At 42.2% G+C, this 25,610-nt stretch overlaps 3 protein-coding genes across 4 annotated transcripts; 1 reads left to right on the top strand and 2 right to left on the bottom strand.

Moving 5' to 3' along the window:
- The first annotated feature begins 1,891 nt into the window (after nucleotides 1-1,891).
- LOC308311935 (serine protease HTRA1B-like) lies at nucleotides 1,892-19,319 on the top strand. Of its 2 annotated transcripts, XM_080758743.1 has the most exons (12): nucleotides 1,892-2,744; nucleotides 4,806-4,983; nucleotides 5,825-5,924; nucleotides 6,392-6,506; nucleotides 6,657-6,746; nucleotides 7,175-7,223; nucleotides 7,842-7,987; nucleotides 9,234-9,266; nucleotides 9,677-9,776; nucleotides 11,836-11,899; nucleotides 12,019-12,099; nucleotides 19,059-19,319. In XM_080758743.1, exons 1-12 carry the CDS (start codon nucleotides 2,577-2,579, stop codon nucleotides 19,225-19,227), a joined length of 1,293 nt encoding a protein of 430 aa, XP_080614869.1. In that variant the 5' UTR covers nucleotides 1,892-2,576; the 3' UTR covers nucleotides 19,228-19,319. The 2 variants fall into 2 exon arrangements, with proteins under 2 accessions (XP_080614869.1, XP_080614870.1); XM_080758744.1 differs by lacking the exon at nucleotides 12,019-12,099.
- On the bottom strand, nucleotides 12,136-18,166 carry LOC308311937 (uncharacterized protein). The gene is made up of 7 exons (XM_080758746.1): nucleotides 17,966-18,166; nucleotides 17,177-17,265; nucleotides 16,338-16,502; nucleotides 16,165-16,245; nucleotides 15,914-15,990; nucleotides 15,405-15,515; nucleotides 12,136-14,118 (listed from the first exon to the last, which is right to left on the bottom strand). The coding sequence occupies exons 3-7, from the start codon at nucleotides 16,366-16,368 to the stop codon at nucleotides 13,987-13,989; spliced, it is 432 nt and encodes a 143-aa protein (XP_080614872.1). The 5' UTR covers nucleotides 16,369-16,502; nucleotides 17,177-17,265; nucleotides 17,966-18,166; the 3' UTR covers nucleotides 12,136-13,986.
- Nucleotides 19,320-20,580: 1,261 nt separating the features above from the next.
- Nucleotides 20,581-25,109, bottom strand: LOC308311936 (secreted phosphoprotein 24-like). The gene is made up of 5 exons (XM_080758745.1): nucleotides 24,865-25,109; nucleotides 24,214-24,351; nucleotides 23,294-23,404; nucleotides 22,794-22,845; nucleotides 20,581-22,048 (listed from the first exon to the last, which is right to left on the bottom strand). The coding sequence occupies exons 1-5, from the start codon at nucleotides 24,967-24,969 to the stop codon at nucleotides 21,888-21,890; spliced, it is 567 nt and encodes a 188-aa protein (XP_080614871.1). The 5' UTR covers nucleotides 24,970-25,109; the 3' UTR covers nucleotides 20,581-21,887.
- Nucleotides 25,110-25,610: the final 501 nt, after the last annotated feature.

Raw genomic sequence — 25,610 nt, 5'->3', positions numbered from 1 at the left:
CGAGTGAATGTGTGTGCGCGCACGTGTGTTTGATTATGATAGATCGATCTAAAGTATTATATATTGAAGAAAATAATTCCTTAGAGGATAGCCCCTTTCCCTTGTGGACAATAAAGTTGACCTTGACCTTGAGATCATCTTATCATCTTGTTTTAGAGGGGGTCCTGTTATGCAACATCTGCAACATCTGCTTTCCAGTAAATCTTGTGTGTGCGTGCGTGCGCGTTTGTGTGGTCACTGTTTCTCCGATAATTTGCCGTATAGTGGTCCCCAGCTAAATAATAGAATTGGTAACCAAATTTGATCTTCAGGGCGTTTCATTTTACGCTCTCAAGCTAGAGTTCAATATTGTCAAACATCTGCGTATGCGTCACTTAATTTACAAGAAGGCAATTAGAGAATGATAGAATGATTGTTATTTTGATCAACATTTTGCCTGTTATCTCTCCTAAAAAAACAATCAAATACATCAATACAGCATGGAATTGTGGACAAAATCTTATCAAGTTACAACAACAAATTCTTTAGTTTTGGGTCTGAGAGGCTAAAAGTCATCAAATGGTGGTCTGTGGCTCAAATGCTGAATAAATAATGGACCTTGATTGGAAAAAGCCACAGATCTATCAATCTGAGAATCCCATCAGCAAATATTCTGGAAAACAGCGGCCCAGTCTCTCTTGAGGGACTACAGATCTCTAAAAGCAGTGCCGTAAAACAGGGGTGAAGATTGACATACTGCCCTGGCAAAAGTAGCTGATCTACAAGCTCAAAGTGACGCGTTTTGAACTTGTAGATCAGCTAGTTTCGCTATTTTTGCATTGGAATCCTGAACATTTTATTTCACTTCAAATACATTTAGTTATAGTTCTTATTACTAGTCATTAAGGTACTAATATAGAATATAAGTATTTAAAGCGGGCACATGTTTGCATGTTTGGAATAGTTATTGTATTGGAATCAATCAGTATGCCCCAGGCCATGTATACCTTAGGCTAGAGGACCATGTTTCTGGAGTGGGATTCAATGTGAAAATGTATTTGGGATAGAGACAATTGAACAAAGTCACATACGCACACATGCACGCACACACACATACACAGTTTACACACACACACGCCCTGCTCTCCCTCGGGTCCTCAGATTCCCCACAGCTCTGTTCAAATCCTGGTCTCCATGGCGATTAGGGTGTTCACTCTAACACAAACACCACGCAATATCCTGATCATTATCAGTGCAAGCCTGACACGTTGTGAGATTGTAGATCCGTCATTTTCAACACGTTGTGAGCTTGTAGATCCGTCATTTTCGACACGTTGTGAGCTTGTAGATCTCTGTGTGAAATAATGTGGGACATTTTGTATTTTAGGTTATATATACACACCATACCATGGTGAATCACATCTTGATGTCATCAAGATGTGATTCACCATGTTAATGATCTAGACCTACAGTTCTAGGAAACACAGAATTGGGGGACTTTTTATTATTTCCACACAACACCTCTAAGGTATATTAATGACATAGTAAAATGTTGAAAATGAGTGGCATTCCCCTTTAAAACTTAAAGTAAAACTTTTTTACTGCAATTAATTCATGTAAAACTGTGTTTTACTAGAGTATAAATCTTCTTTTTCTTTACATTAATTACTTCATGTAAACCTTGATCAGTTCTTCCAGCGAGGGGGTATATATAAACAGCAGATGTTCAACAATAAACGAAACTGTTTATTCTTAAAAGACAGAATGTTCTAGAAAGAAAGAAAGAAAGAAAGAAAGAAAGAAGTTGTTTATCCCCAGCTGCTCTCTGTCAGAAAGCTGCAGTGAGGTCACTTCATCACACGAACACAGAACGGCTCACAACACCCATTCTGAAGACACAGAGCGACCACAACACCCATTCTGAAGACACAGAGACACAGAACGGACCAGAACACCCATTCTGAAGACACAGAGACACAGAACGGACCAGAACACCCATTCTGAAGACACAGAGACACAGAACGGACCAGAACACCCATTCTGAAGACACAGAGACACAGAACGGACCAGAACACCCATTCTGAAGACACAGAGACACAGAACGGACCAGAACACCCATTCTGAAGACACAGAGACACAGAACGGACCAGAACACCCATTCTGAAGACACAGAGTCACAGAACGGACCAGAACACCCATTCTGAAGACAGAGACACAGAACGGACCAGAACACCCATTCTGAAGACAGAGACACAGAACGGACCAGAACACACATTCTGAAGACACAGAGACACAGAACGGACCAGAACACCCATTCTGAAGACACAGAGTCACAGAACGGACCAGAACACCCATTCTGAAGACACAGAGACACAGAACGGACCAGAACACCCATTCTGAAGACACAGAGACACAGAACGGACCAGAACACCCATTCTGGAGTGACATCACAGCCCAGCCCTCTCCTCTACTCTTGGTTCCGTTTACTTTGGATTCGGTTTAGTTTGGGTTCTGTTTAGTTTGGATTAGGTTTAGTTTGGGTTCTGTTTAGTTTGGATTCGGTTTAGTTTGGGTTCTGGTTAGTTCATTGCTTCATCATGTCTTCGTGGTGCATCCTGCTTTGCTTGACCACCTTCCTCCTGCTCTCCTCCTCCTCCTCCCCCAACGCCATCTCCGAGGGAGCGCCGTGCATCCCGGGGTCTCCGGAGCCGTGCGCGGCCGGCCTGCGGTGCACATGGAGCGGTGGCGTGGAGGCCAGTACCACGGTAAATTTATGTTACACTTCCTTGTATTATTATTATTATTAGGGATCAAGCACAAATGGGCAAAGACCCCATATTACACGTTAATTCTGTATCGTGCACCTGCTTTTTTCACTTTCGTAACACTAAGATCAGTTGTTTCACACCCGGAGTTAGAAACCATTATCCATGCATTTGTGTCATCACGTCTTGATTATTGTAATTCTCTGTTTACCTGTATGTCTAAAACCGCATTAGATCGCCTACAGCTGGTTCAGAATACAGCTGCTATAGGTTGCTGACCAGGTCCAGGAGATCCTGTCATATATCCTTGCCTCCCTACACTGGCTCCCAGTTAATTACAGAATACATTTTAAGACTCTCCATGGCCAGGCACCTCCTTATCTCTCTGACCTGCTCCAACCGTATGTGCCCAGAAGGTCACTGAGATCCACATCACAGGCTTTGCTGGTTGTTCCTCAGACAAAACGAATAACCAAAGGCGATCGAGCCTTTGCAGGTTTTGCCCCTAGGCTATGGAATGAGCTCCCACTCCACCTAAGAACTGTGGATTCTGTGGACATTTTCAAAGGACTGTTGAAAACTCAACTTTTTAAACAGGCCTTTCCATAGCCGGCCTGGTTAAATGTTGATTGCTTTATTTTTACTCTACTTTTACTCTTCTATTTTGTCTTACTTTATTATTGATTTAGTTCTTGACTTGTTTTATTGACTATTGACTTGTTTTAATTTTATTGTTGTTAAAGCACTCTGTGACTGTAATTGTCTTTACTTACTTACTTACATAGTTTTTGTAATTTGGCAATATGGTAGAGGGTCATGGGAAACAGTCAACAACTGAAGTTCACAGTCATTGGTCAAAGGGCCTCTGACCTTTAGATCTCCCAGATATATGATTGTATATTATAGATAGGATTGATAAAGTACTGTATATCATCCACACAATCCACTCCTGGGATTTTCGTAGCCTGCTTAACCACTCTCCCACTCCCACTTGACCTCGCATTACCATTCATTTTTTGTGGAGTCTGGACGCTGGTTGTGGGAGTACAGCGTTGAAAGACAAACCCTTCAGCCAATCAACGCAATAAAAAAGTGACGTCATCATCAGTCTCCAATCAGTGAACGACACTAGCCCGGAACACGGAGCCTGATTGGGTCCAAAATCTGGACTGCTAATGCATGGTTGATTTGTGGGCGTAACAAAAAAAGTGACGTCTTCTCCAGTCTCCAACTTAATTTGGAAGAGTATGACATCACCCCTCTCTATATAACATGACTTATTAGCACTAATGCATTCATTGTAATTTTCATTGTATTGAGTATTAAGTAATACTTTGCTACTTTGCTCTAAAAAACCCAGGAAAGTGTTTCTTGTCTCCCAAAAATCATTAAAATAAGATCTGGTTGCAAATGGGGGGAAGTGGCCTTTTAAAGGTGCATCTCCCTACTGAATAGACCAACGTTGTTCTTAAAGGTCTGGTCTTCTTTTCTTTTTAAATTTTCTGAGCTCAATTTCACCAAAACAAAACCTGATCCTTTAACATACAGTAGATTTTCTGGGGTTTTCTGGCTCAAACAAGTGCTCTGTTTTGCCTGTGGACTGTTACATCACAGGCAAAACATTGAGCACTTGTTTCCTATAACAATGACATAACATGACAATTTGCCATAAGATTTCACTGTTGAGGGATTTTGCCTGTTTTCATTGCAACTCAGCAGGCTTCATAACACACAGAGAAAACCCCTGACCACAGAAAATCAGTTTCAGGCTGTGTGGGTGTAATTGAGGTCATAAAACGTAAAAGTCACACCCGTGTGAACCGAGTGGTGAAACTCCCCTCTCCCCTGCCTCTCTCTCCCCCTGCCTCTCTCTCTCTCTCTCTCTCTCTCTCTCCCCCCTGCCTCTCTCTCTCTCTGTTTCTGGCACAACAGCGCCAATTTTGCCCCTACTGGTACTCATAGTCACATACTGTAGGTTAGGACGGACATTGCTGTTCCTTGGAGTGGTTGCACCACTCAAGAAGAAAATACATGAAAAGGAATGTCATGAAACCCTTAAAGGTGCGGTCCCGGAGTGTGGCCTCGGGGGTGTGCGTGTGTGTCAGTCCCGGAGGTCCGGCGGTGTGCGGGAGCGACGGCGTGACGTACCGCGACGTGTGCGAGATGAGGAGGCTGAACGCCGAGGCGCAGACGACCAGCAGCCCTGTGGTCCTAGTGCACGCCGGTGCCTGTGGCCAAGGTAAGACCAGGTCACTGTGATCCTACAGGGCGCCGACGTCACTCGCTCATCCCCTGCTGGCTCACGGACACCTTTTCTCTATGGAGAATAACATGGGGTCATCATCGTCTCATATAAGAATTGTGGTCCAAAAATAAACTAACTGCGATATTGTCCGGGAGGTGTCTCTGTATCGTTTAGGACCAGTCGGTCACTCATATTTGATAGTCTGTTCCTAGCGGAAATGTAAGTCATTTAGCAGCAGTAACATTAGCGTTTTTTTTTTTTTTAGGATTTGTTTTTGGCTTTTCTGCCTTTATTGATCTCAAATCTCAAGTGGAGATTGACAGAAAAAGGGAGAGAGAGAAGGGAGAGACATAAAGGTCGTCATGAACTAGACTCAAACACGCGACGCGCTGGCCAAAGCCTATATATTATGTGGCATGCGCCTGGACCACTAGGACAGCGGGTACCCCAACATTAGCGTTTTCTCTCAGTCAGTTGATTCTTCATATCCATATGAGTTCAACGGCCTGGATGATTTGTTATTTGTTGATTCTTTTTCAAACACAGTTCTTATATGAGGCGATCTAAGATTCCCCCTATGGGGATTACAATGCAAAGTACACGAAACCGTGAACTTCGAGCCCTCCCGTGACCAAAAACAGAAATTATAGACATTATCGGGACCCCAAACTAGTGAAAATAGCTGATCTACAAACTATTAGCCTGAAGTCTTAAACAATCATTTATTCATAACGTAAAAAGTTGAAATAGGGAGCAACATTATGCATTTCCTCCTGTGTGTGTGTGTGTGTGTGTGTGTGTGTGTGTGTGTGTGTGCACACTTGCGTACGTGTAGTAAAGCATCAGGCTGAAAGTCATCGTTTTCGGTTCAACTTCATCGCTGACGTTGTGGAGAAGATCGGCCCTGCAGTGGTTCACATAGAGCTGTACCGCAAGTACACACACACACACACACACACACACACACACACACACACACACACACACACACACACACACACACACACACACACACACACACACACACACACACACACACACACACACACACACACACACACACACACACACACACACACACACACACACACACACACACACACACACACACACACACACACACACACACACAGATTACAGAATTATATCCTGCACCAACCTCCCTCCCTCCCACCCATGAAAAGAAGCTAAACAAAGTAGCACTGTGATCGAACTGCGGCTAAAGCTAAGTGGGGGGGTTGTGCGTTCCTTTTTTTTATGTTGGCGGTCTCATCGACCAAACCGTCTTCAAAGTTGATGCAGGTGTTCATTTTAGGTGTTTTGGGGGGATATAAACCAACCACCAAACGTTATCGAGTAGGGAGTATTTACGATTCTGTCTGTCTGTCTGCCTGCCTGACAGGATGGCGTTTACAAAGCGTGAAGTGGGCGTGGCCACTGCGTCAGGTTTCGTGGTTTCAGAGGACGGTCTCATCGTCACCAACGCTCACGTTGTCGCCAACAAGCACCGCATCAAGGTAAATATAACCCTAACCCTATAACCCAACCTTAACCCTATAACCAAACCCTAAGGGTTAGATAGGTCAGGTAGGTTATACTAGGATAACCTACGTAACCTGGCGGAGACGTGCACTTTTTCCAGTTTAGTCTGTATTGTCGCCCTCTAGGTGGAGCTGATGAGCGGAGCAACGTTCGATGCCAAGATCAAATCCACCGACGAGAAAACAGACATCGCTTTGCTCAAGATCGATGCTCCGGTGAGTGAGAGAGAGAGAGAGAGAGAGAGAGAGAGAGAGAGAGAGAGATAGAGATAGAGATAGAGATAGAGATAGAGATAGAGATAGAGATAGAGATAGAGATAGAGATAGAGATAGAGATAGAGATAGAGATAGAGATAGAGATAGAGATAGAGAGAGATAGAGAGAGAGTCAGATTGTCTGTCTGTCTGTGCGCATGTGTGTAGCACCAAGACCCGGCCCACAACAGCCCTGCCAATCGAGCTCAGCCCTATTGGCACAACAGGTTGTGTGTGTCGGTCTGGCGAGTGGGAGATTGGAGTTCAATCCCTACTTCCTGTGCATCACTCTACATGACACGTGCAACAATCCTAAACAACAACAACAACTGTGTGTGTGTGTGTGTGTGTGTGTGTGTGTGTGTGTGTGTGTGTGTGTGTGTGTGTCAGATGAAGTTACCAGTGTTGGCCCTGGGTCAGTCAGCAGACATCAGACCAGGTGAGTTCACTCATTACCATGTTTAATCACTGAATGGACATTATCATGTTTAATCACTGAACGGACATTTTCATGTTTAATCACTGAATGGACATTATCATGTTTAATCACTGAACGGGACATTATCATGTATAATGGCGCTATATACATATACATATTATGTATATGTATATAGCGCCTTTATCCAAGGCTATTTGCAGAGATTGGGCATTACATTCACCCTTCACACACATTATAAAAAGGGACGCTACAATGTAATGATACAAGCACATGTGTGTGTATACTGTAAATTGATGTGCCCAAATAAATAAACATATATAAAAAAGATATTAATAAAGTATTATATTACAAGATAATTCGTTGTGGTCATTGGCAGTCCCTTCTCTCTTCAGAACATATTATATTGTTGAGGGGCCCCTCCTATGTCCAGCTTTGAGGGTGTGTATAAACACAAACATTGAATGCCATTGAAAATGAACGGCTGTTTTTGAGTATACGTAAACACAAACATTGAAGACAAAAGTGAGGACACAAATTGTGATTGTGTTTGTCGTGGAGATATAGTGCTCTCTTCAGAACATATTAGATTATTAATAAGGTATTATAATCATATTACAGGAGAGTTTGTGGTGGCCATAGGAAGTCCCTTCTCTCTCCAGAACACGGTGACAACAGGCATCGTCAGCACAACACTGAGAGGAGGCAAGGAGCTGGGAGCTCAGTTCTCTGACCAGGAGTACATCCAGACGGACGCTATTATAAATGTAAATATAATATATTATGAATGTACATAATACATCTATTATTAATGTAAATATATATACTAGTAAGACGCCTGAGGGCAAGAAGCGACAAGGGCGAGGTCGCGTGCATGCATCCACCTGGGTGACAGCAGACTGCTGGGCGAGCGCTGGCGCTATGGAATGCAGGGGTGCAAATAGGTGGGGGATGGGCCCCCCCCCCCCCCCCCCTGCCCAGGAACTGATGTCGTTGTACATTTTATATAGAATAGGCTACTTACAGTTGGTCATACAGTGAGTTTTGACCATGAGCTGCTGATAATGTGGTTACATTTTTACGTTTTGAGTCACATGGGAGGAGGAGAAATCACAGCCAGGTAATTCATAATAATAATAACTGTGCATTTCGGGGGGTTTTAGGTAGCGTGGAGGTACTGGTACTGGTTAGTCTGACCCCAACCCCTAACCATAACCCCATGTTTTGGGGGTTTGACCCCCCCATCCCCCCGTCCCCTGGGGGGATGGGGCAGGCCCGTCTTGAGTTTAAATGGACAGGTATCAGTCAAAAGGGAGACATCGAAGAGGAAGGACCAACATATGGAATGTCAGAACATGTCAGCTCCATATATGGAGATCTAAGGGTTTGAGGTCAGATGGTAAGAGTTGCTGGCCAATATTGATGACATCAGGGATCTCCATCCCTGATGATGTCAAGCGCTCCATCCCTGATGATGGCATGTGATGTCACATGCTCTCTCACCTGGGGTGACCAACCAACACACACACTGACGGGAAATGCATGATTCCATAGTTAACTGCAACATTTGGTCGCAATAATTGCGAACGCAGTGAGCACTTACTATGAGACCTAGCAGATCATGTCTGTCTGTGTGTGTGTGTGTGTGTGTCTGTCTGTCTGTCTGTGTGTCTGTCCCGCTATCCAAATATGGAGTGTGTTGCATCAGCAATCACTCAGCTCCATATATGGGCACAAAAGGGGCCAGGTCCACTCAGCTCCATATATGGGCACAAAAGGGGCCAGGTCCACTCAGCTCCATATATGGGCACAAAAGGGGCCAGGTCCACATATACAGTAACAGCGGGACAGACACACAGACAGACAGACAGACATGATCTGCAGGGTCTCGCGCTTCCCGCGTTTGCGCGTCTTACTGGTATATATACGGTATATATGGGATGTTATTAATGTATTTATCAATGTGATTATCAATCATGGGTATTAATTCATTTTTCAACGGTTTATTTGCAGTTTGGCAACTCAGGAGGACCATTAGTCAATCTGGTAAGAAGGTTCTATGATATTTATTATTTCTATCTATCTATTTGATATCTATGATATTTAATATCTATTTAATATATTTCTCTTTTCTTATTTTACATACTGTATAGTCAGTGCTTTCTTATTTTCATATCATATTATATTCTTTATTATTTATATTATTTATTTTTTTTTATTTTATTTAACCTCTATGATTTGATAATATCTATGATATATCATAGATATATCCAGCAGGTTATGGAAATGGATCTAGCCAACTGAGTTCAACTGAGTTCAACTGAGTGTGTGTGTGTGTGTGTGTGTGTGTGTGTGTGTGTGTGTGTGTGTGTGTGTGTGTGTGTGGGTGTGCCTTTGTGCATGCGTCCATGTGTGTGTGTGTGTGTGTGTGTGTGTGTGTGTGTGTGTGTGTGTAGGACGGCGAGGTCATCGGTATCAACACTCTCAAGGTGGCGGCAGGGATTTCATTCGCTATTCCTTCTGACAAGATCAAACAGTTTCTGTCTGAGACACAAGGTACAAACACTATTCTCACGTAGCCAGACAACTATTCCACATTCTATTCTCAGAATGCTATATAGAGTCTGGAGCTACACCTCCTGAATGCTATATAGTCTGGAACTACACTTCCTGAATGCTATATAGTCTGGAACTACACCTCCTGAATGCTATATAGTCTGGAACTACACCTCCTGAATGCTATATAGTCTGGAACTACACCTCCTGAATGCTATATAGTCTGGAACTACACCTCCTGAATGCTATAGAGTCTGGAACTACACCTCCTGAATGCTATATAGTCTGGAACTACACCTCCTGAATGCTATATAGTCTGGAACTACACCTCCTGAATGCTATAGAGTCTGGAACTACACCTCCTGAATGCTATATAGTCTGGAACTACACCTCCTGAATGCTATAGAGTCTGGAACTACAGAATGCTATATAGTCTGGAATTACACCTCCTGAATGCTATATCTTCTGGAACTACACCTCCTGAATGCTATATAGTCTGGAACTACACCTCCTGAATGCTATAGAGTCTGGAACTACACCTCCTGAATGTTACATAGAGTCTGGAACTACACCTCCTGAATGTTACATAGAGTCTGGAACTACACTTCCTGAATGCTATATAGAGTCTGGAGCTACACCTCCTGAATGCTATATAGAGTCTGGAGCTACACCTCCTGAATGTTATACGAGTCTGGAACTACACCTCCGAATGTTATACGAGTCTGAACTACACCTCCTGAATGCTATATAGAGTCTGGAACTACACCTCCGAATGTTATACGAGTCTGAACTACACCTCCTGAATGCTATATATAGAGTCTGAACTACACCACCTGAATGTTATATAGAGTCTGGAACTACAGTACACAGAGTCAGGTCCCCCAAGATTTCAAACTGGCCAAAGTAACCCCACTGCACAAGAAAGGGAGCAAATTAGACCCCGGCAACTACCGCCCTATTTCTATTCTTAGCTCCATCTCGAAAGTGATGGAAAAAATAGTCTATGAACAGGTTGAAAAGTATCTTGCATCAAAATAATTAATGTACGAATTTCAATCCGGCTTCAGAACATCCCACTCCACTGACACATGCCTCCTCTATTTGAGTGACCAGATCAAACACGAGGTGGATGCTGGCAAATACTGCAGCATGGTCATGCTGGACCTCCAAAAGGTTTTTGACACCATGAACCACTCCATACTGGTTAACAAGCTAAAAGCAATTGGTTTTGATAGCACATCAGTGAGCTGGATGCAATATACCTGGAGGGAAGAGAACAGATGGTGGAGGTGAACGGAACACTACACCTCCTGAATGCTATATAGAGTCTGGAACTTGTGAGAATTGAGAGGAAATCTAAGTAAGGATGCTACAATTTCCGTTCACAAAAGTATATTTTGAAAAAATCTTTACATTTATTTATTTTCCACCAAGCTATATATGCTTAAACCAGCAAGCTATATATGCTTAGATGATTATAATTTATATTAGGATACATTTGCGCGAAGGTCATCAGTAGACCAGAGGAAGCTTGCAAATATTTTGATTGTGCACAGATTTTTCGGCGGATGAGCAGTGTTTTTTTTAATTTCTTTACGTGATTGTAAAGACGAAACTGATGTAGGGAGGAGGGTGCACTTCTGCTTTATATTTTACTCATGATCAGAGCTTCCGTTACTCTAGACTGTATAATGGAAGCATTTATATTTTATTCATGATCAGAACTTCTGTTGTTCCAGACTGTATGACGGAATCATTTATATTTCACTCATGATCAGAACTTCCAGACTATACACATACACATGCTGACAAGATCAAACACTTACATAGTATGCACGCACACACAAGCATGCACACACACGCACAGTACACACACGCATGTCACGTGCGCACTACACACACAGTTTTTCCGGGAAGACAAACGGGCAAGCGACTGCGCCTGCCCGCTCATTCTCAGTCCACACACGCGCGCACACACACACACACACACACACACACACACACACACACACACACACACACACACACGTCGTATTGACATTTGAACTTTGACCTTCAGCTCCGGCCAAAAACACACTAAAGAAGAAGTACATCGGAGTGAGGATGATGTCACTGACCCCAACGTGAGTTAACATGTCTGTCTGTCTGCCTGTCTGCCTGCCTAGATAAGGATGTTAAATGTGTGTTTGTGTGCGTGTGTGCATGCGTGCATGCGTGCGTGTGTGTATTTGCGTGCGTGCAGTGCAGCTGCTGAGCTTCAGGACGTGGATGTGATGTCTGGAGTGTACGTGTTGGAGGTTCTCTCTGGAACACCTGCTGAAAAGTGAGTCAGAACACTGATTGATTGATCGATCGAATACTTTACAAACAAATTTCAAACTGTATGTAAAAAACGACAGAGGCGAGACAGGTGGTCACCACCCACCCTTCTTTTTCTTCCACTCTGGACATACCTGTATAGTGTTTTATATTTTGTGATGTTATATTGAATTTAGCTATTTTTTCCCACGTCATGTTTATGAATTGAATACACAGGACCCGAATAGAAACAAGACCGTTTACATTAGACGTTTACATTAATTTGTGTTTCAGGACTACACTGGGAAGTATTAGAAATTAAGTTAATTCACAGCCCCCTTTCTACTGTAAATATTATAACCAACACTCTTTTCTTCCTCCAGGTAATTAGAACGTCAAGTATCTTAATTCCCAGATAAGGTAAGTAAACAGGTAATTATTAGTTAACTTCAATACCAGGTCATCAAGTACAGTAAATATTTTAACTCGTCAGGTTAGCAGGTATAAGTATACTTCAAATAATCTGTTTTCCAGGTGAGTATAAGTAAACACTTGTATTATGTAAATAGGCTACCAAGAAACCAATGGGCAGTCAGCTATAATAAAATTACATTTAGCCTACTTAGACAAAACACATACAAATTGTCAATCAACCTATATCTCAAACAAACCAGAAAAACACCCTTATTATTCTAATTAGTGTGTAAACAATAGGCCTACCTATTTGAATTAGGCCTATGCTAAATTAACTTTATCATTTTTTTAATTAGCCTATGCCAAACCCTGTTTTAGAAAATTAAAATCCTATTTTAATTATATGAACTAAACTCAATTTTAGTCTTCTTAGATGTAGGCCTAATTTAAATCCTTTTAATGAAAACCTATTTTAATTGTAACCCTATAGGAGAGACCGGGGTAAGATGAACCACTTTTTGCTTAAGTTGTCCTGGAAGCAAGGCAAAATGAGATGACGGTAAAATCTAATGATCTACCCATATTTCAGGATGTCTATCAATTAATAAGCATCTATGACAAAGGGCCATGAAAATATGACCTTCAAAAAAAAAGTGGTCATGTGGCTCAATTTGCCCCAGGTAAGGGGTAAGTTGATCCAAGTCGAGGGGTAAGTTGAACCACATGATATTTTAATGTTAAAAGCTTAAACTTGAATAGATAATGTATTCACTTATCGATAATAATATAATAACAGTTTTCCCTTTTGCAAATAGTCTTATTTATTTGTTTATTTATTATTTAAACAATATTAAGACAATTAAAAAAAGTTTGTTATTCAGAACCATATATTTGCAATATTGTTAATACAATATTGCAAACTTCTCTTAAATGAGTATGTACATGCAGATTAAAGGTCATTCAGTAATTTGAGTAGCAAAAAAAATATGAATAGTGATTCCCATTGACTCAATTTACCCGACATTGGTTAATTTTACCCCTAGCCACCATTTTAGAAAACAATGACTAGAATAAGCTACTTCAGACAATTGATTTTCTAAATGATTCACATGGTTCTATCCATTGGCAAATCATCAACGTGTATGATATTACATTTTAGATCTAGGTACATTTTGCTTTGTATAACAATCATTTTACATGATGTGTGGCTGCAAGAGTAGCCTACTTCAAATAAACCAAAAACACTTAAATGAATTAACTTCAAAGCTCAACCTCAAAATTAAACAATAGACTGGCAACCTTTCACGGTTTACACCCTGGCAATACAATAATTAAAAACAATCAACCCCGTTGCAGGCCTGTATCGATGCTCGCGGGTACGAACGGAATGGACCCTTCGGCCTTCGCTCTACTGAGCCAGGAAAATAAAACAAAGGTACCTTATTAGCGTGTGACGAGTGTCTGTGGGTGGGTGGGTAAGTGATGCTGATGCAACAGTTCAGAGCTCCTCTCCAGCAGGAACCGATCCCGACTTCCAAACGAAGGACAGCAGCAGAATGTCCTCAGAGCATGCAGGCAGGCATCTCACTGTTACAGTGTAGAAACATCTCTCCTGTCGTCCCGACGTAGCCTACAGCAGAGACTTTGTTTAGCCCAACAACTTCTCTCTGAGCTAGTGAGACTTGCAGCTAAAAAAAGTCACTTGCCCTCGCTGGTTTAGCAAGCACTGAATATCACTTAATATCGCAGCATATCACGGTTTAAAACGTCTTGTGGACATTCAGTCCGCGTATCCCTAGTCAAAAAGTCCAATAGGATTCCGATAGAAAAAATCCTATTGGAAATCCAATTAGAAAATCCTATAAGATTTTGGAACAAATCCTATTGGATATTTTCTTATAGGATTATAATCCTATAAAAAAAGTCCAATAGGATTTTTTCTATGGGATTATTATCCTATAAGAAATTATCCAAGAAAGTATTGCCATTAATATAGTGGTTGCAACTGTATTCATTGATTGCCAGATTGAGACCCGTGGTGGGAGTTCTGCTCTGGTTTTTGTCAATATTAAGTAGTTCCGGTCATTTTGTGGGGGGGGGGGGCACTGGAGCCACGCAGTAAAAGTAAATTAATCCACAATACACAAAACTAACTCCATTGTATTGTTGACCTTTCTAAAATATTAGTTTTACTTTGACCCCTCTATCACATGGAACTATTTTTTTGGGCGTAGTGATACACAAAAAACATAGTTCCGTGTGATAGAGGGGTAAACAATTTTGCACTAATATTTTAGAACAATAGAAATGATGTTGTGGATTAATTTACTTTTAATGCGTGGCCCCAGTGCCCCCCCCCCCCCCCCCCCCCCCCGGAATGACCGGAACTTAATATTTCACAAAAACCAGAGCAGAACTCCCACCAGGGGTCTCAATCAGGCAATCAATGAATACAGTTGCAACCACTATATTAATGGCAAGTATTTCATACAGTTAAAAAAAATCTGAACTATCCCTTTAAAGTTCTTCTCTGTGAAACAACATTATAATGGTCAACAACACACTTGACTGTTTTTGACACTTTGACAGTCTTTCAGGATTTCTAAAACAAAATGTACACTCCAGTGGCAAAGTCCTTACTTTTTAGCTGACTCTCTTCAAGTGGCCATCCAGACAGAGAGAGAGAGAGAGAGAGAACACTGACTCCTACATACATGCTACTCATAGATGGAGTTGTACACTCTTTTTACTGTGACAGGAAGTTTGCCTGCATCCTTCAATTTCAGAACAACACCAAAACTCCAAAAAGGTCAGTGTCTTTTTCAGTCCTTTAGGGTACTGGATTCTGAACACAAAATATATGCACAGTAGGAGTCCCAGTGCCATTGAGATGTCCACACTCTCCTCTGTGATTACCTGGTCATCCATCGACAGCATGATGTGGTCATATTTCTTGGGGTGACCCTCCCTGCAGCCTTTCAGCATCATCTTTGGTGTCGACATGTCAGTGCTGGTCTGAGCTTGGCCCTGGGGAGAGGGAATACCATTAACCATCAGACAAACACACACCCTCTGGCTAGTCTCCTACAGAGCCACTGTGTCAAAAACAGAAACAACCTTTCTGTGTGGAGTTTGCATGTTCTCCCCGTGTCCCCTAGGGTAGGTACCCTCAAAAAAAACATGCAGTGATCCTGGTCACTAAACTGCCTCCCCCTGGTGGAGGGTGTGTAGAGCCCAGGATCACATTAGATGATTGACACAGGGGTGAAAAATTGGTTACAAAATCGTGGGATAAAAAAAAATATATATATATAAAAAAAACCTGAAACAACTAGATGATAATGCAACTAATGAAACTAATGCAATAATAAAATGTGCTTCAATTACATAGTGCTTCTCACACTAGTGAACGGTTCATGGCTCACCTCAACTTCAAACAGCAACTCTGGTTTCTCCTTGAATAGTGCAGGCAAGAGCAGAATTGCTGCTTCCGATTGGAGGCCTTAAAAAAAGAAAATTCAAAAATGTAATATAATAATGTTATTTTCATAATCCTTTAAAATCACGAGAACAAATGTCAGTCAAGTAGTGAGTGAGTAATTCAGGGTGCTACTGCCATCAGTCAGTTTTTGTTACTTGAAAATCTAACCAGTTCAAATTAGATTCATGCAATTACCTTTTTTCTGCCATCGCAGCAAGCTTATTGAGGATTTGTTGGTCCACATCAATGTTGGCGAAATCTCAGATCCCAAGTGAGCTTTAGAAGGCAAAGTAGAGGAAACATGTATAAAATATAGTCATAATTCATGCAATTAAATAAGGAGACAATTGACACATTATTGTACTTACTATTTTGGATAGTCTGAGACATGGGACTCATCACATTTCTCCGGTACAATTTGATTCGTGTCAACCTTTCTTGAGGAGCTCTATGTCTGGACGGACCTTCTCCGTTTCCTCTTTCATGACTCTCAAATGTTCTTTAATGCCTCGGTCATCTTCTCCTGTATCAATCTATAAATCAAACAAGTTCTACAGATTCAAGTAAATTGCATAACATTGTTGAAAAATACAACACGTTGGACCTTTAAATGCATCAGCATAAAGGTCCCAACGTTCATTCTGCACTAGTTTTCAGCTAAAACAGATTGACAGTTTTTTACCATGGTGACAGCTGAGGATTAACCTCAGCTGTCTCTGTCTGACGAGGTTGCTTCCTTCCAGTCCAATGTTCCTGTTATTCGTGCCATTTCATTGTTAGACACAAGTAGCTTCCTTTCTTTTTATTTATTTATTGTGCAGTGAATCAAGCATGGCATCCTGTGAAACAAAGTTTTTCAAGTTATTAAAGATGAATAGAAACACTAGAATGCATCTCTTACTAGAAAACAGTTACTAGAAAGTATGGGGGAAAAAGTGCCCCTATTCTGACACTCACTGAAAATAGCAGATCTACAAGCTCACAACGTGTCACACTGCAACACATTGTGAGCTTATCATTTTTGATTGATTATTGTTGTTCGAGATAATTGGTGTAGAGTGTGGAAAAAGAGCAAACCAGGCATAGAGCTGACCCCAGTCTACCAAGTATTAGTTTACCAAGTATAGCAATCAGTTTCAGTGGTTAACAGTGACACATAATATAATTGTACCGATGCAGGTAACAACATGAACAAATTAAAACTTACATAGCCAGACCCAATGCTTTCCCTGAGGAATGGGTAGGTCCAGGTTTAGGGTTGACAGAAGTTCCACATACTGAAAACGAGTTGGGAGCCTAAAAAGGAAAATCAAACAGTAGTAGTGTTGATACTAGCCATAATAATTAAGACACTGACAATTGACACATTTCCAGACAACGTCACACTGATAAGAAGTTAAGAACCTGTATGTGCGCGCAGGTCGGGGTCAGAAGAAACCCATCGCTCATTAGAACCTGTATGTGCGCGCAGGTCGGGGTCAGAAGAAACCCATCGCTCATTAGATGAACCTGTATGTGCGCGCAGCAGGTCGGGGTCAGAAGAAACCCATCGCTCATTAGATGCAATGTAAAAGTGGCCACAGCACTGACGTGTAAAAATGCATCCCATCAAACTTTCAGATGCTGTTTTTAAGAAGATTTAAGGCTCATACATACGGTAGTCTGGATTTTCGGTGGTGAGGTGACCACCGAACTACAACATGACGTCACTGAGCCGCGGTGAAGAGCAAACCACCGCCACCGCTCCAGCCCTTCTCTGTTTTTACTCACCGCCGCTCAACGTTATTTCGCGGTGGTCAGCGGTGCGCGGTGGTCCAAAATACAGACTATGAATAGGCCTTTAGGGTGGATGTTTACTGCGACCCCTTGCTCTTGAAATATACCTTGTTTTATGTTGTTAAGTATACAGTAGAGTACATGAATGGACCCCTACAATGACTGGTCAGTTATGATGATGTAACCTTTTCTCTCTCAAATGAAAATAATCTCTCCTCACTATTTGCAACATCCCGTGTGAGGTGGAAATAATGGTCCGTCTGACATGGATACTTCTATGATGAATCTTTACATAGCGATACAGTGCAGTACGTGCCGTGACAGTATACTCAATAAGTTAGAATGGCATACGTAGTAGAAATTTATACAAGCTCACTCCGCGTTGCGACGCGACGAGTTGTTAGCTAGATCTTAACATGAAACCGTGACGTAGTATCAAACAAACAAAGAGGCAGTTTACGTCTTGCTTGAATCACGACAGTTTTCTGAGAAATTCTAGAACGAGGTGTGTGCGCGCGCGCGTGCGCGCGCGTATCACCCCCGTCTCCCATAAATTCCATAGTAACACCAGCGCCTGTGTGTGTGTGTGTATTTATCACTCCCATTGTAACAATAACCAATATTATATATATATATATATATATATATATATATATATATAATATATACACACACACATAGGCCTAATATAATTGAAGGGATACACATGATTTCTGCAGCTTCACTGTAGTTGTCGAGCAAAAACACACAGAATGACAGCTACTACAGCTATACTATTTTACATTAAATGTTACAAACTTTAGGATCACAAATCAAACGGACGCAGCCTCTTCTCTCTCTCCTTGATTGGAAACCACACGCACCTGCACTGGTGGCGCACCGAGTCCTGTTCTCTGAAACTACCCCTTTCCCCACATCTGCCAATCACACTACAGTAGGTAAGTAGCCTAATATAATTGACTCAATAATGAATCATCATTAAATTGTACGCTTTTCAGCTTTACCCCAAAAGTACAGACACATTATAGAAAATAAAATCACCAGTCAATGCTACAAAATAAAACACAGTTCCACGGTTAATACCCACAAAATTAAATATCCACCGTTACATATTCAAAAATGTTTTTTAGAAATAGTTAAAAAGGCAAAGTAGTTTTATAGGGATAAGGGGTTTAGCATGGACGAAAGTGCATGTTTGACTGCACTGTAAACTATTCAATCAGTCAAAGTCATCTCTCTCCTCTCTTCTCCCCACCCCGCCTCGCATCTCCTCGCCTCTCCTCTCCTCTCCTCCTCCCCTGTCCACTCTTTAGGGCGGGGCTAAAGAAGGGTGACGTCATCGTCAGCGTGAACAGCGAGCGAGTGGCGTCGGTCACTGATGTCAGCGCCGCCGTAAAGCGCGGCGCGGCGTTGCAGACGGTGGTGAGGAGAGGAAACCGAGACGCCACGGTCCTCATCGTCCCAGAGGACGTCAACCTTTAACCTCTGGTCCTCATCGTCCCAGAGGACGTCAACCTTTAACCTCTGGTCCTCATCGTCCCAGAGGACGTCAACCTTTAACCTCTGGTCCTCATCGTCCCAGAGGACGTCCAACGCACCGCCCTGACCCGGGGGCACTGTTGATTTAGACGGCAAATTTTGATTTTAGTTTTCATCATAGTCTCTTAAATAGTTTTCATTTAGTTTTAGTCACATTTTAGTCACCTGGAATGTTTCAGTGTTAGTCTAGTTTTAGCCGACTAAATATCGTAAGATTTTAGTTGACTAAATCTACAGTTGATTTAGTCGACCAAAATGTATTTTGGCGGGCCTTGATGCCGTCATAATGACTGATTTTACAATTGCTGAAAATAGCCGATCTAAAAGCTCATAAAGTGTTGCGTGTTGTAACCAATTGCATTTACTCAAGTACTGTACTTGATGATTACAATCATTTGGGGTATTTTCTTTACTTTAGGCTACTGGAGAATTTCCAATTGTCAGTGCTTTTGTCTCCACTAGTATCTCGGAGGCAAATGTGCTTTTTACAACACTACAATTATTTGAAAACTTGAAAATGTTATGGTTATCTCTACCATCAAATTGTTTTTTAAATATTTACATGGTCATGTTTCACCTTTGTTCTCTGGACTGGTTAATAGACTTCCGACCCGAGCTCTGGCAGAGCAATTACACAAGCATCACCAAATATTCCTCTTTTTGTACTCGATTGGGTATTTTAAACGGTAACAAGAATACTCGGCAGATTTACCCTTTTTGCCGACTTATCAAGATAAGTCGGCAAAACGTGGAGAAAACTCGGCAGGCTCTTAAGAAGAATTGCCGCGCGACGACTCTTCTTCAGATTCTGCCGAGTTTTCTACACGTTTCAGGGCACTTTCAGCAAGTTTCTGAATGTTCTCAGAGCCTGCATGATGCATCTGATCTACAAGCTCACATTATGTGCACTTAATAGGCCAGTTCAAAGTAGATCAGAAATGGTAATCAGAGTTAAATTAACACTCACTGATGATAGTGTACTCCCAGAGATCAAATGGTATCAAATGGGGGTCTGTGGCCTAATGCATTTTAAACTGGGGGTTCTTGGTATTATATTGTCTGCCTATCTTATCAGAATACTTTACTGAATATTTATCTCGGCAAAGATGAAGAAGAGTCGGCGGGCCGAGAATTCCGGTATTCCTTCAAAAAGCCCTTTGATTGCAGTTTGTGGTAAAGGCTTTAGTCGCAGTTAAAGACACGGTAGACACTATAGTTTAAAAGAATACCGGAATTCTCGGCCTGCCGACTCTTCTTCATCTTTGCCGAGATTTCTTCCCGTTTCGCCGACTCTTCGTCACTTTCCGGTCCGAGTTCTGTCTGAGAACTCGGACCGAAAGTGACGAAGAGTCGGCGAAACGGGAAGAAATCTCGGCACTGGAGCGCGCATCTAGCTACTGCATGATGATCATGCACGCTGATCAGACAGCAGATCAATAAAAGCATGCAGTGCTGCCCATATAGAGAAGGAAAATAATTAAGAATTCGGTGGCATTTCTTTCACATAGCAAAAGAGCAATTTTTGCTCTTTGCTCTTTGTCCTTATAGATAGAAATGTGATGTGAGAATGTGAGAAAAAGCTATGTTTCTATGTCAGTCGTTCTTTGATTTTTCAAAAATAGCAGACCTACAAGCTACAAGCTCATAGCGCGCCACCGAGTGGAGCGCTATGAGCTTGTAGATCTGCTATTTTTCAATAGCTAAAGCATAACGTAACGCTAACACCAAAAGGGGTTCCCGCCCAGAATGGGTTGATGTGTTCACCACTAGATGGTTGTGACACACACAGACAAAGTGTTAAACCCCAACCCATATACCATTGCAAGTAGGCAAGCTATATATGTGTCATGTCACTTGGAAATAAAGGCTTACACATCCATTTATGCCAAAATAAAAATGTTATATTATTACAGGGATGTTTTTATAGGTCTCTGATGTGTCCCGCTGCACTCCCGTGGTCAAACTCATCTCACATGTCATTTTGTTTTTAATTGCGTGATTTTATTTGCTTGTACAGTTGGAAAGCTCCTACCCATAAATGGTAAATGATGCATTTATATAGCACCTTTATCCAAGGCGCTTAAGATTATGCATTACATTCACACACCGATGGCGGCGGAAACTGATTGGAGGAGCCCGGGTTCGAGCTGGCAACCTTGTGGTTTCCATCCATAATTCTGGGGGTCCTTGACAGGAAAAATGTTTAGCACACTGGCATAGAAACATAGGGTTTTCAGAAAACGTTTAGGATTTAGAAGATTTCTTTTAGGCGTCAGTCCTAAATGGTTTAGATCACTGTGTAAATATGCTGCAGTGCTGCAGACTCTGAGTCCAAGTAACTTCAATCAATACAATGTGAAACAGCTACAGTGGGAGTGGACCGTGGTCGCCCTCTTGTGGTTTGACCATGAACTGTACATGCATTTTATCAAGTCAAAAAGGAAACACAAATCCTACTAGGATGTTAAGATGTTTTAATGTCTACAGATTAATAATACGAAAAAAAGATGGGAGCTAGTTTCCTGCCCGACAGCGCCAAGATGTTTTCTCCGCGTGTCTCCTCCTTAGAGTATATATGAATTCATATATACTCTAAGGTCTCTTCATACCAGGTAGTTGCTGAAGACGTCTCCTCTGGGCATGGTGACCTCCACGTCCGGTCTGACGACAGAGCGGTCGGGGCTGGCAGGAACATCCTGTTTGAGGGCAAAGCGGTTGGGGCTGGCAGGAACAGCAGGAGGAGGAGGAGGAGGTGCTGGGGGGTCTGGAGGTTGAAGATGACATTAGGAGAAACGATCAAACGTGATCAAACGTGAGGATTTTAAATATTCCCACACGTTCAAACAGGCCTACGACATGACCAGTATAGGGTTGAGTACCGAGAACCGGTGCCATACTAGAACCGGTACCACCACATCGGATACTATACTGATACGTATAGGATTACAAGAACACTATCCCAGAATCATGCTCGCCCCGGGCCAAATCCAGCGGCCTCAGAACAGTCGCCACCAGGTAATCCTAAACGTAACTCCCAATGTAGTCCCAAAAAAAAGGAATGCTATTGATGTCATTGACTGTTTGTAGGCCTGTTTGAATGGAGTGGAGACTTCACTCAAACAGTGCTGTTTGTAGACCTGTTTGAATGGAGTGGAGACTTCACTCAAACAGTGCTGTTTGTAGACCTGTTTGAATGGAGTGGAGACTTCACTCAAACAGTGCTGTTTGTAGACCTGTTTGAATGGCATGAAGACGTTACTAAAACAGTGCGAAACTAAAGTAAGATGAGTTGAAGAAAGTTAGTGTCCTCTCTTACAAACTGATTTTTGATATGACAGTCTAGGATGGGTGGCTAAAACTTGCTTACCAAATGTACCAAACACTGTGATTCTTGAAGGTGGAAGAGAATTGTGTAATTCATATAACTTTCCATTTTTCTTTGCATAAAACTGACTGATGATCATTGATGCTTGACTATAATATGATAATATAATATAATGTGTCATTACCTCTGTTGACCAATGATGGGATATTGACATGCTGCCTTCCCCTGTAGAAGATCTGTTGGTATGGAGAACAAAACAGTTATATCTACATGTTAAGGTCATGCTAAGAACATGTTAAGATAGGGTTGATAGTGTATAAAGTATTTTCCTTTTAGGAGGCCACCCATATCTCCATATCTCAACTTCTTTCTGTTTTTTTCCGCAAGTTTTACTCCCAAATTCGATGTATCCTGAAACACTTTGCTGTTGTACTGTATCTCTCCTCTGTCAGAGTGCTAATGTATCGTCAGAGTGCTACTGTATCTCTCCTCTGTCAGAATGCTTGTACTGTATCTCTCCTCTGTCAGAATGCTTGTACTGTATCTCTCCTCTGTCAGAATGCTTGTACTGTATCTCTCCTCTGTCAGAATGCTTGTACTGTATCTCTCCTCTGTCAGAATGCTTGTACTGTATCTCTCCTCTGTCAGAGTGCTACTGTATCTCTTCTCTCCTCATTCTCTCACCTCCTCGCTGGACTCTGAGCTAGAGGAGCTGGTACCATGGCCGCAGCGGAGCGACACCACCTGGGCAGACAGCGCAGACACACGCACACGACTGACACAGGAATAAGAGGGCTGGAGAGGCGGAAGGGAGGGAGGCATGAGAGGTGAGGGGTATAGGGTTCATTCATATATGACATTGTACATTGTTGTCAACTTGCAGATCAGTTCTTGTGGGCAAAAGGAGAATGAAAATAGAATGCAGTAGAAATGAGCTCAGTTAATAAATGTTACGCTCGTATCATAGGGCCAAATTAGACAATGGGCCAGTGGGGCCGCTGCCCAAGAACCCTTGGCCCTCAGGGACCCTTCGTGGAAACTAGAATAGGGCTCCTGGGGACCTTCATTGGCTGTTGATTATGTTAAATTTAGGTCAAAAAGATGATAAAAAACCCCGGAAAAAACACAAAGTGTTGTGTGCATGCGTACTATGGGGGCCTCTCAAATACTAGCCACGGGGCCCTCGTGGGGGTTAATCCATCCTTTCCGTATCATATGTTTAGTGTCCACGGATTGTTTGTTTGTGCAGCCAGTCAGTCAGTCAGTCAGTCAGTCAGTTAACAGAGTCAACAGCCCTACTGACCACACAGATGCCAGATGAACCCAGTGCACTGTGTCTGTGTGTCATACACACAGATTTTCATAGGTCCTGTGACCTGGCAAAAAGCCAAAAAAATGCTTGGGGTAATGTAGAAATTGTTATGTATGATTGTTGTTTATAATTATTCCCAGTGGAATGTCACCTCTTGTCATTTTTAATAATAAAGTTGGTTAAACTCTAAGACACGATACTATGTTAACATGACAACGAACACCAAACAGATATTTGCAAATGCTATTTTTGTTCCAGGTCTGATGAAAGTGAAAGACAAGGATTGTCTTACCAGGAAGAAACCGGGTCTGAAGGCACATCCCTGAGGATCCTCTCTGGAACTCTTCAAACACGCAGACTCTTTGACACCAAAGCTCAGCAGGAGGTCATACTTAGCATGTCCTGCAGGGTTCATGGCAACAGGGATGACCTGGGATATGGGATTATTACTGTTATGATCCCGGCAGAGAATATTTTGGTGGCCAGAGATACGTGGATCCGACCGTTCCGAGGTCGCCAGATTTTGACTAGGGTAGGTTGAACACCTACATAAGTGATGTGATCTCACATAGTACTGAATTTTGAATCAGAATTATCTTTATTGTCATCACAGTTTTACAAGGGGCGACTGTGGCTCAAGGAGGTCCAATGATCAGGTAGAGCCATGGGTCGGCGGTTCGAATCCCGGCTCCTGTCTACATGTCAAAGTGTCCTTGGGCAAGACACTGACTGAACCCCACATTGCGTCTATGCCTTGCACGGTAGCTTGCCAACAATGTGGGAACCTTGTTCCACAAATAGCACACTATGGTCTCTATAGCTTATTTACAAACAGCACAGTTGTAGGGTCTCTTAAGGGGTTTCCAGATATTTACAAGATCGATTTCACAAACGGCACAACCGTACTGTAGTGTGTGTGTGTGTGTGTGTGTCCTCTCCTCACCCGTGTGACAGAGCCTCTAGTGACTCGGTACAGGTGAGTCCCAGCGTACACAGAGTTGACCTCGCCCAGAGCTGCTCCCAGGCCCCTGTCTGCCATTACAGCCATCTCCGAGTTGTACACCGGAAGGCCTGAGGGAAAACACACGCTACACTGTTATGGCCCGTTATCAGGCCTGAGGAAACAAAATTGTTACTGTATTTGAACCTTTTGTGTTCTTGTTGTAAAATGAACGCCCTGCTGTTTCATCATAGAGCGTCACACGAAAGCATCAAAAGTAGCAGATCCACAGAAGCTCGAAACGAGGAGAAAGACAGAGAAAGACACAGCTCTTACCCGAGCAGTACAGAGACTGCAGCAAGGCCAAGAGAAGGACACAGCTCTTCATGTTGACGAGCACACGGCAAAAGCACTTTACATTTACTGGTTCACCTCACTTCCAAATAAATAGTCCTCGTCCTAAACCCCGACCCCTCCCGTTATCCGTCAACCTTTGTCCTAAGCTCTGTTTGGTTTCGGTTTGGTGCCAACACTGTTGATCCTTGGCAATTATGATTAGATGAAATCCAGAGCAGAACGTAATAGACATTGTAACGTTGCAAGGGCACGTGCAATGTTGTATCTAAACGTTTTCTTGCAGCTGAAAGTTTCACACAAAAAAAGGTTTAATATGAAATATTTTTTTAAACTTCAGGGTTAATTCTAACATTATGCCTGTACTACACATCGGGAGCAATTAGGGGTTCAAG

This window comes from Protomyctophum bolini, assembly GCF_963924005.1.
Source record: "Protomyctophum bolini genome assembly, chromosome: 24".
NCBI classification, from domain to species: Eukaryota; Metazoa; Chordata; class Actinopteri; order Myctophiformes; family Myctophidae; genus Protomyctophum; species Protomyctophum bolini.
The sequence above is the reverse complement of the archived record's forward strand: the minus strand, read 5'-3'. Positions and strand labels throughout refer to the sequence as shown.

Coding starts and splice junctions, on each gene's coding strand:
- LOC308311935 (XM_080758743.1), top strand. CDS start 2,577: ATGTCTTCGTGGTGCATCCTGCTTTGCTTGACCACCTTCCTCCTGCTC. Junction 5,925..6,391: donor CACATAGAGCTGTACCGCAA/GTACACACACAC, acceptor CCTGCCTGACAG/GATGGCGTTTACAAAGCGTG. Junction 7,988..9,233: donor AGACGGACGCTATTATAAAT/GTAAATATAATA, acceptor GTTTATTTGCAG/TTTGGCAACTCAGGAGGACC.
- LOC308311937 (XM_080758746.1), bottom strand. CDS start 16,368: ATGAGTCCCATGTCTCAGACTATCCAAAATA. Junction 15,991..16,164: donor GCTGCGATGGCAGAAAAAAG/GTAATTGCATGA, acceptor TCTTTTTTTAAG/GCCTCCAATCGGAAGCAGCA. Junction 14,119..15,404: donor TGCTGTCGATGGATGACCAG/GTAATCACAGAG, acceptor TCTCTGCTGTAG/GCTACGTCGGGACGACAGGA.
- LOC308311936 (XM_080758745.1), bottom strand. CDS start 24,969: ATGGCTGTAATGGCAGACAGGGGCCTGGGAGCAGCTCTGGGCGAGGTC. Junction 24,352..24,864: donor CTAGAGGCTCTGTCACACGG/GTGAGGAGAGGA, acceptor CCCATATCCCAG/GTCATCCCTGTTGCCATGAA. Junction 22,049..22,793: donor CCCATCATTGGTCAACAGAG/GTAATGACACAT, acceptor TTCAACCTCCAG/ACCCCCCAGCACCTCCTCCT.